Source organism: Eptesicus fuscus, chromosome 14, assembly GCF_027574615.1.
Source record: "Eptesicus fuscus isolate TK198812 chromosome 14, DD_ASM_mEF_20220401, whole genome shotgun sequence".
NCBI classification, from domain to species: domain Eukaryota; kingdom Metazoa; phylum Chordata; class Mammalia; order Chiroptera; family Vespertilionidae; genus Eptesicus; species Eptesicus fuscus.
The window spans coordinates 75,934,992-75,945,449 of NC_072486.1; the positions used below are offsets into that span (position 1 = coordinate 75,934,992).

The 10,458-nt window shown below is 35.8% G+C and overlaps 1 protein-coding gene across 1 annotated transcript in view; it reads left to right on the forward strand.

Annotated features, from left to right (window-relative positions):
- The window catches only part of PPP1R3A (protein phosphatase 1 regulatory subunit 3A), a 58,725-nt gene extending 52,508 nt beyond the window's left edge, over window positions 1-6,217 (forward strand). Inside the window, exon 4 of the mRNA XM_008152400.3 lies at window positions 1,790-6,217. Coding sequence (XP_008150622.2) covers window positions 1,790-4,144 — 2,355 coding nt within the window. The 3' untranslated portion in view covers window positions 4,145-6,217. The remainder of the gene's footprint in view (window positions 1-1,789) is intronic.
- The last annotated feature ends 4,241 nt before the right edge of the window (window positions 6,218-10,458 follow it).

Genomic DNA, 10,458 nt, shown 5'->3' on the forward strand with positions numbered 1-10,458 from the left:
GCACAGTCTATTCTGTCCTTGCATCTCTGGCTTGATCAACAAGACACTTTGATTTCAGTGTGCTGCTTCTGCTCTGTACAGTGGTGAATTAATAGCATTCATTTTTTTTATCTCTTTACCAGAAGCTCTGAGTAATAGTTTGTAGGAATTAAAGAAGAGGTAGAGCTATTCTGATGTGCATTTCTAATCTTTGTGACAAGTGTACACTTAGCATAAACTTATCTGTAAAATGAGAGGGCTGCACTAGATGATGTTAGGGTTCTGTCCAGCACGACAAGTATTGCATTTAGCAGCATTTTTTCTTACTTACATCTTTGTGAGAATCTCAATGTTCTATATCATTGGACAGTATTAAATTACAAAATAAGGAGAAAATATCCTGTGCCATATTTTTAAACAGGAAACAAGTGCAGTACTGTAAAATGTAGTATTATATTTGTTATAAATTTCACACTTGGTGAACATTCAATCTATTTGGAATTTTGGGGGGATGGTTTAGGTAGCATTTTTATTACAAAGGAAGAAATAGGAGAAATGAATCACATAATGTAATTTATCCTTTACTGTAGTTGGTTGGAGCTCTTGTCATTAAAATACATAGATTCATAATCATCCAAGATTAAAATTTGCTTTTTCAACTGTCAGGGCTAAAACAGAAAAGAAATAAAGCTCATCCTTTTTTCCCACACATTCTCCCTTTTCTATAGTGATATGGGAGCTGCATCACTGAAGTATGCAATTTACTTTACTCTAACTTTAAAAAACTACAAAGTTGTCACCCATTGTGAGAATTCTCAGCAGCTGAAAGTTAACATTGCCATTTTTTTTCAAACAACAGAATATAATGAAAGAGCCTTAAAAAATCACATACTTCACCAATACATCTCATTACAATGAGCAGGCTCAAATATAAAAGTTTGTTTAGAAGTTACTGAGATTGAATGTCCAATAAATGAACAGGGAGCTATAATTTAGAAGCTAATTTGCTCCATGCTGACATTAATGCATAAAACAATGAAGCTCTATAATAGATGGAAATACAACCAAATCTGTGGAACCCACAGGCATTGGCTTACAAGACAGCTGTGCAGTTGACAAGTAACATGAGCCTTATGTGAGAAGAAGGGGAAAACGTAAGATTTGCATATAATTATTGAGATCATGCAAATGTCAGTTATGAGGAGAGGAAAAAAAAACACACACACAGGCATCTCACTGTTAAATCCTGACAGTTGGCATCACTGAAGAGCTCAAATACATTTGAGTACCAGTTGGCAGAGGGTCATTAAAACAGAATTTGCAGAGACATTAACTCCCTCACTTTTCTTTGAGTGACGTTTTGCTATTAATAGTTTGCAGAGGCTTTGCAGAAAACATATTAATAAGAGAAACTGTAATAGGGGCACCTACAGCAAGTGTGAATGCAGCAAAGGGCACCCAGGAAGCTGCTCTCTAATTGATTAGCATGGAGCTATCAATGTGTATATCCTAAGTGAGGAGAAAGTGCAATGACAAGCAAGAATAGCTGAATAATACAATGTGATATTTGGAAGCTGGGAAGGAGAGTGATTAATTTTGGCCCCTTTTCTTATTAATATGATTCCCAAGTCATAGCCTGCAAGGATCCCCCCAAAACACCTAGCTTCCAGAATTTGTACTAAATCCACAAATGAAATGAGCCAAGGAAATCTACCGGATAATCAGTAGCCAAATTAATGAAACCTATCTAATCCACTTTGCATATTTAAAATCAGTTGGTCATTATTTCTTGTTGTTTTTATTCCTTAAGATAAATCAAGACTTAATAAGAAGCACTGCTTCCAGAGATGAAAAGAATACATTTTCAACAGATGCAGTCAATTTTCCAAATACAGGTGAGGTGTTAGAGAAGAAGCATATTCATGATGAAGTATACAGTGACTTCCTTAAAAGGACTTTGTCTCCAAGTTCATCAGCAGAAAGCTCCTTAAAGAGAGATTTTTATAGCAATGAAAAATATTTCTCAGGAAATGAGTGTAGTCATCAACCTTCAGAGGAAATTACTTCAGATATGAGAAAAATCAAGCCATCATTGGGAAATACTGGTAGTGATGACTTAGTGCAATTGCATATTAGCAACAAAGAAGTATTGGATGATAACGCCAATCCCGCTCAAAGGAGAGTCAGTGTGCAAATATCTTGTCCCTCTTCGGGTCAACTAATGGAAGACAACCTTAATAAAAAACATGAAGGAGGAGCTGTGAAAATTAAAATGAAAGATTTGGAATGTTTAAGAAGAGATTTCCATTTGGAAGAATCAATAGAAAAGGGATCTTCCAAGAAAGATTATGGAAATGGTAAGAATGAGGAGCAAAAAATGCATCTGGGTGTTAATGAAAAACAAAGCAAAAATCTTCAATCAATCTTACATGACCAAGAAAAGATAAGCCACTCTGAAGTAAGTGTGAAAGAGACTGGAGCTAGTAGCAGAGGACTAACTCTTCTGCAGAGTAAAAACAACTCGACTCCCAACCAGGCAATCAGAGAAGATTCATTTCAATCACCAAGAGGAAATCTAAGTTGGGGAGAAGCGGTGTTAACAACCACAGAGCATGATCTCTCAATTAGCAAAGACGCTACTTCGGGAGAGATGCCTACTCAAGTTTGTTCACCAAGAAATGGAAATATTTTGAAGAATGATTATCTTTTCCAAGTTGAAGAAGAAAATGTAGATAGGATTAATCCTGATGATCAGAATAAGAACAAACAGCGTAAAAAACGATGGAATTTTCTGGAAAGTCAGGGAAAAGCAAGAGAGAGTAAGACAAATACAACCCAGCAGGTCAAACAACATGCAGATTGTGAAGGTACGTGGGGGGAAAGAGATAATACAAGGAGTTTGACTGCTACTCCTACAGAAAAATTGTTTACCTGCCAAGAAACAGTGAGCTCCGAACTGTCTTCTCTAGCTGATCATGATATTACTGAGAAAGCAGGAGCAGGTACTGCTTATATAATTAAGACAATACCAGAAAGTACTCTAGAAAGCACGTCTGCTGGAGAAAAAGCAGTAATTGCTAAGCTACCTCAAGAGACGGCACGAAGTGACAGGCCCATCGAGGTAAAGGAAACAGCGTTTGATCCACATGAAGGGAGAAATGATGATTCACATTATACCTTTTGTCAAGGAGATACAGTAGGTGTAACCTATGATGATGATTTTGAAAAAACATCATATTTAGATATTTGTAATGTACATGTAGATGAAATGGAGAGTGACGAAACCATATCTATGCACAATCCTGCAAAGACACATGACAGGAAGAAACGTGGCACTGGAAATAAAACATCTGTAGAAGAATCCTTACAGGTCATTAGCAGCAATCAAAAAACAGCCTCAAAACTGAATTTGGGAATGTCACCAGTAGATAAAAAAATATTTTCAGAAAATAGAGATCCCGGGCAGGTCCAAGAATTATCAAAGGAAAGGGATACAGGTGCTGTTATTCAGTCTGCTTTAAACGCAGACACTAATAGAGCATCTGAGAATGGCTCTCATGTTTCCAATCACCATGCTAAAACTTCAGTGTTATCTTATGAGCAGACAATTGCTGTAGATAATACAGGTAGTACCATGACTCTCCAATCTATTCGTACTAAATCAGAATATAATTGTAATCCAGCAAGCGAAATCCAGGGTATTGACAAATACCCGCATGCTGGGGATACAACTGAAGAAGTTTCCAAAAGTTCAGGAACAGTGAGATCAGTTGGCAGAAGAGAAGCACATATAGGAGAATGCAATGTGAAAGAGTGTGTAGGGCCAGTGGTTTTAATCACTGAAGCTGTTGAAAACGTAGCAGAGGTAAGGCACAAAAATGAAGGCTTACTAAACTCTGGACAATCACCATGTTTTTCAGGTGACAAGGAATCTGAGAGCTCTGCTTCTGCTAACCTCCCTGCCCACGAAAGTCAAGCTCAAAGCAGTCAGTCTCTGCTTTTGAAATACACCAACTCAAAAATATCTTATTTCCTATTGTTTCTGATATTTCTTGTAACCATCTACCAGTATGACTTAATGATCGGCTTGGCCTTCTACCTTTTATCGTTGTACTGGCTATCCTGGGAAGGGGGGAGACAAAAAGAGTCTGTCAGAAAGAAGTAGCCTCAGCTCTATTATTACTCTCTCGTCAAAGATAAGCTATTTAGCCCCAAACATTTGGGTGGCTGAAAAAGACTATTCATTATTCAAAGAGCCAGTGCAGTTTTTCCTCTTAAAGGATCATTTAAAATGGAATGCGTATGAAGTTTGCTCCTTCATATAAGTAATTATCCTATATAGGACCATTATGTTTGGATCATTAAATACCTATATGAATATGAGATCTGAAGCACGTCAGGTTGAAATTAGGTACAGCTGTTGCTCCTTCCCAGGCTGTGAAGTTGCAATGCTTCACGTCCCTTCACCACTTCAAGTGCCATTTCTTGCATTCATTACTTTTGCAGTAAAGCTTCATTTTTCCCCCCCTGAGAGTATTTTTCCCTCTATGGTTTTTAAAAATGGATAAAACATGGACAACAGCAGGGGACTTTTACTGCTTTTACTGTTTTTTTTTCAGTATTGGCCATGAAATTTGCATTTACCACTGTATTATTTATCATCACATTTTGATAGATCAAATCTTTCAACTTCAATTTAAGATTTTTAAGAACAACACACATGTATATTAAGATATGTGAACTAAAATTGAAGGAACACGTGACTTGCTTAAATAATACTTTATACATACACATACCTTTCACCTCCTTCATAACTCCAAAAGCTGGGCATTCATAAACCAAATCTGAGAAAGACTGAAATAATTTGGAGATGACCTTTCAATTCCACAAAATGTTGTGGGTGGCCTGTTTTTAATCTGCTTTTCTCTTATAAAGAGAGACTGTGTAACATAATTGAATGATTTCAATGTCAACTATTATTCAAAGTTGAAAATTTAAAAGTTCTACAAACATTGCTTTATAATGAATTGTACCCATAAAACTTTAATTAATAGTAATAATTTTAAAATTCTTCCAAATGAACTGTTCTACTTGGTAGTATTTTTTGTCCTCAAAAATGTTTTTAATCTTTTCTCATTATAATACAATGAATTATTCTTCCAGATGCATTTAGATAACAAACAACTAATCATTGGTGATATTTATTATATAATAATCAGGTTGTTATGTAATAACTCACAATGTAAACTAGGCAAATAAGTAATATGGAAATCTACTGAGAGAGATGACCCAAAATAGCAGTGGTTTGGGCTGTTGTTATTATCTATGTCTAAGTCTGTGAAATAATGAACTAGTTATTTTAGTCACAAGGGGATAATGCAAAGATTCTTATACAGTTGATTTACATAACCATTTATTGAATGACTACTATATGAAAAACCCTGCGCTCTGTTCTATGGCAGAGCATTCTCTTTGATACCCTGAAAGGCTAGTCCTCAAGAGGAGGCATAAATATGTAGTTTGACACTTATGACTTAGCCAGGAGTATGTAAAAGAGTCACATTGAGGGGGCCCCTTTGGGTGATTTTTTTCCATAGGAACTTTTTTCATAGAGCATATAGCATTGATCTCCAGAAAGAAAATGTTTTTTGTTTATTTACCTGTAAAGGTAAATCCAATGAGTAACACTTGCATATATCATTCCACACATCTAAGAAACATTCATTTATGAGAAGATAAAATTAGAGTGAAACATTTTAACTGACTTTCATGTGGTAGTAAATGAAAGTTGAACAAATACAAACATCTTGAAGTAGAACTTAGGGCAAATGTTTGATTGAGAAAGCACATTTTTATTAAATACAAGTGGAATACTATAGGCTGTACCTAGAATATTATCTCTAAAATTGCTGTCCTGATAACTTTGTTGACAGATTTAAACTACAATGGAATTAAGGTTAACATTTCTTCAGTTCTTAATAGTTTGGCTTTTTCATTCTATCTTTAAGAATTTCAGTCAAAATACCAAATCTTTCTACTTCAAAGAACACTATTACTTCATGAACACAGGTACATGGACTGTAATTATTCCCTTATGCATAAAAGAATGTAACTTATTTTATTTTGTTTATTTGACTTTTGGTAACATAAATGTATTAACATTCTCATACATCTTTGTAATATGACAATCAAAGGATCTAAATAGTTGTGTATTTTTCTGCATGCAATAAAGAAAAAATTGGTGATTTACTTGACTTTGCAAACATTACTTACGAAGCATTTGAAATCATAGTCCTAAGGACTTATAAAACTATTGCTAGGTGGAGAGATAGATTGTTGGAACATGTTTTGGTCACATTGCTATGTTGAACAAGAAAAGTAGATCTCAGAAAGAACTGTCAAAGCCTGGTTAATCAAGATTTGATTGTTAACCATCATGGCAAAGTAGCCTCTGCAAAGCATAGCTGCTTTCACCGTGTCTTCCCAAGTATTAGTTAAGAGCCAAAAGAGGCTGTGGCATGAGAATAAGCGAAGGGAGATGCATTGCACACTTGCATCTTATAGTGGGTAAGAAATGTGATGTATGAAGCCATCACCTTTTATCTTGCTGTGCTTCTAACTATTAGAAATAAAATTATGAAAATAAATTGGCAACTCTAGCAAGTATAAGTAGGAAAATCATCTTAAGAAATCACATCTGTGTAGCTGTAAAAAAAGAAGGAACATCTCCCTTTGAGGCAGCATGGAGGGACCTGGAGTGTAAAATGCTAAGTGAAATAAGCCAGTCAGAGAAAGACAAGTATCACACGATCTCACTTATATGTGGAATCTAATGAACAAAATAAATTGATGAACAAAATAGATCCAGAGACATGGAAGCATGGAACAGATGGAAAAATCTTTGAAGGAAAGGGATGGGGCCAGGAAGAAATAACCAAAGAATTTATATGCATACATGCATAACCCATGGACATAGATAACAGTGTGGTAGGTTGGGAGATGATGGGGGAGGGGGTAGGAAGTGGAGTGGAGGGGATCAATAGGGGGAGAAAAGGGGACATCTATAATACTTTTAACAATAAAGATAAATTTAAAGAAATTAAAAAATGCATCAGAAAAAAAGGAAGGAAAAAAATTCACATCTGTATAAGCCAAATATATTTTTAATGTAAGAAGAAATGTCATTGATATGACATTCATCCCTCAAGATTTAAGAACATTGGATTAATGCAGTGTGTTTCCCTGCTGAGCTCCAATATTTTGATAGTGAACTATTTCAAATAATATATGTATTCTGTTACAATTCTGTGAGAGAAACAAGATTATCTTTTACTTGTCATCTTACTAGTAAACCAGTCTGCTGGTTAAATGAGAAACTTTAAAATATACACACCAAATTTAGGGAAATAAATAAAATACTTTACTTTTCCCATTAGCATATATGTTATGTTCTTAATAATTTCTTTTAGTCATGAATATTATTGTGTATCAGGAGGCTTGTTGTTTTCTTTATTAGGCTAACTTTTTGCATATACATAAATCAAAACTGAAAAAAAAGCAAAAAAAAAAAAAAGTCCACTAGCAAGAGAACTAATACAGATGAGGTAGGAGGGCTGTCATCTCTAGGGCCAATTCATCTACTGATTTCTGACCTTTCCTTGTCTTTGGTTATTTGAATCCTGTCTTAGCCAGTTCTTGTGGAACTGAAGAATAGAATCTACTCTAATTTTGCAGCAAGGTTCAAAAGAAATATGACAGGCCATGCTTTTCCAGCATCTCCTCCGTTGTACACCTATATGAAGGGAACAGCTTAAAAAGGTTCTTTTAGCCAGGCCATGTGGTCCAGTGGTTGAGTGGTGACCTATGAACCAGGTGGTTGGCATTCAGTTCCCGTTCAGGGCACATGCCCAGATTGCAGGCTTGATCCTCAGGAGGGGGTGTGCAATGATTCTCTCTCATCATTGATGCTTCTGTTTCTCTCTCCCTACCCCCCCTCTCCCTTCTTCTCTGAAATCAATAAAAAAAAATTTTTTTAATGTGCTCATCTGAGCCTGGCCAGATAAGAGCACTAACGTCACCTAATAAACTTGGAGCAACGTGGGCCACTCTTTTCTTTCCTTTTTTGCCTATTTATTTTAAATCTTTATTGTTGAAAGTATTACATAGGTCCTTCTTTTTCCCCCATTAACCTCTTCCAGCTCACTCCCATTCTCCACCCCTCCAATCTGGCCCTCACCACCCCATTGTCTGTGTCCATGGGTTATGCAAGTTCATTGGTAGATCTCTTCCCACCTACCCTCCCCTGCCTTCCTTCTGAGGTTCAACATTCTGTTCAGGCTTCTATGTCTCTGGGTATATTTTTGTTGATCAGTTTACTTGGTTCATTAGATTCCACATCTGAGTGAGATTGTGTGATACTTATCTTTTTCTGACTGGCTTATTTCACTTAGCATAATACTCTCCAGGTCCATCGTGCTATTGCAAATGGTAGGAGTTCTTTCTTTTTTATTGCCGTGTGGTATTCCATTGTGTAAATGTACCACTGTTTTTGTTTGTTTGTTTGTTTGTTTGTTTTTTATCTATTCACCTGCTGTTGGGCACTTAGGCTGTTTCCAAATCTTAGCTATTGTAAATTGCACTGCTATGAACATAGGGAGCATATATTCTTTCTGATGAGAGTTTCGTGTTTCTTAGGATATATTCCTAGAAGTGGGATCACTGGGTCAAATAGGAGTTCCATTCTTAATTTTTTGAGGAAACTCAATACTGTTTTCCTTAATGGCTGCACCAGTCTGCATTCCCATCAGCAGTGTTCTAGGGTTCCCTTTTCTCCACAACCTTGCCAACACTTGTTATTTGATGATTTATTGATGATAGCCATTCTGACAGGTGTAAGGTGATACCTTATTGTCATATTGATTTGCATCTCTCAGATGATTAGTGACTTTGAGCATTTATTCATATGTCTCTTGGCTTTCTGTATGTCCACTTTGGAGAAGTATCTATTAAGGTCCTTTGCCCATTTAAGTTGTATGATTTCCCTATATATTTTGGAGAAAATCCAGAAACTCACCCAAGCCACTATGCTCAATTAATATTTGACAAAGGAGGCAAGAGCAGAGACATTTTCTTCAATAAATGGTGTTGGGAAAATTGGACATGTACATGCAAAATAATGAAACTAGACCACCAACTTACACCATAGATAAGAATAAACTCAAAATGGATAAAAAAAAAAACTTAAATGTAAGATGTGAAACCATAAAAGTCCTAGAAGGAACCCATAGGCACCAAAATCTCAGCCATCTCTCCTAGAAATATCTTTACTGATACATCTCCTAGGACAATGGAAACTAAGGAGAAAATAAACAAATGGGAAAACATCAAAATAAAAAGCTTCTGCACAGCAAAAGAAACCATCAACAAAATAACAAGAGAGCCCACTACATAGAAGAACATATTTGCCAATAATACATCCAATAAAAATATTATTGAAAGTTTCTTTTTATTTATTAAATTAATTATTTTTTCTATTTTCAGAAACAACTTATATTAATTTATGGCAACATAATTTAGTTTTCATCTTTTAAAAACAGATTTTTTTCATTAGTCCAATGTTTCCATAACTTTACCTAAACTCTTTAAAACAGCAAATTAAACTTTCATTAGATTTTCATCCCAACTTTGAATTATCATGTTTTACAAGAAATGTCATTATTGTAGTTTGGTAAACCTTATTAAACAACTATTTTTAAAGTTCAGGATTTTCATTTTGTGTCATTTCAATATTTGTTAAATACGTAGATATTACCTTGATTTTTCAAATATAAAACCATATATTATGTGGAAGTATAAGGAAAGTTTTCTTAAGTCTTTTCCTAATACATCCAATTCTTTATATTCATAATAAAGAGGGGCATGGGCAAATCAATAACGGATTACAGAGACATTATTTTTATTTGGCTGAGATTCCGCCAGGATCTGATTTTGCACACACATTTCAATGCCTAGTTAAGTTACTAGTCTTTGTTAGAAGCAGTGCATCAGCTTTGCCCTTCATTTCGTCCTGCCTGCACCAGGCAGCCTTATTTCCACTGCTCTCTGCTTCCAGTCCTCTGTCAGTCAAGCCAGTCACATTGTCCCTAGAATATGCTCATCTGGTTTCTCTGTGACTGCTCATTGCGCCCTCTCCCTGGAGGTCACTTTCAGATGTCTTTAAGTCTTTCTCCCTATCCAACGCTGCACATTTTCTGTGTACAGCTCAAGTCTGCACCTTTTTGAAGGCTCCTACTATTTCAGATGATGCTGAGATCACACTGTTTTCACATCTCTTCGGACACTAGTTTTCTTGGATGCATTGGGCATTTGGCTAACTGGCCTGTCTGCTTGCTTAGGACAGAGACAATGGTCTCTCCTTCCCTTTTATACCTCACAAGGCCTAGTTTGTTTTGCAGGAATCTTTAGTCAACACTTGTGGCT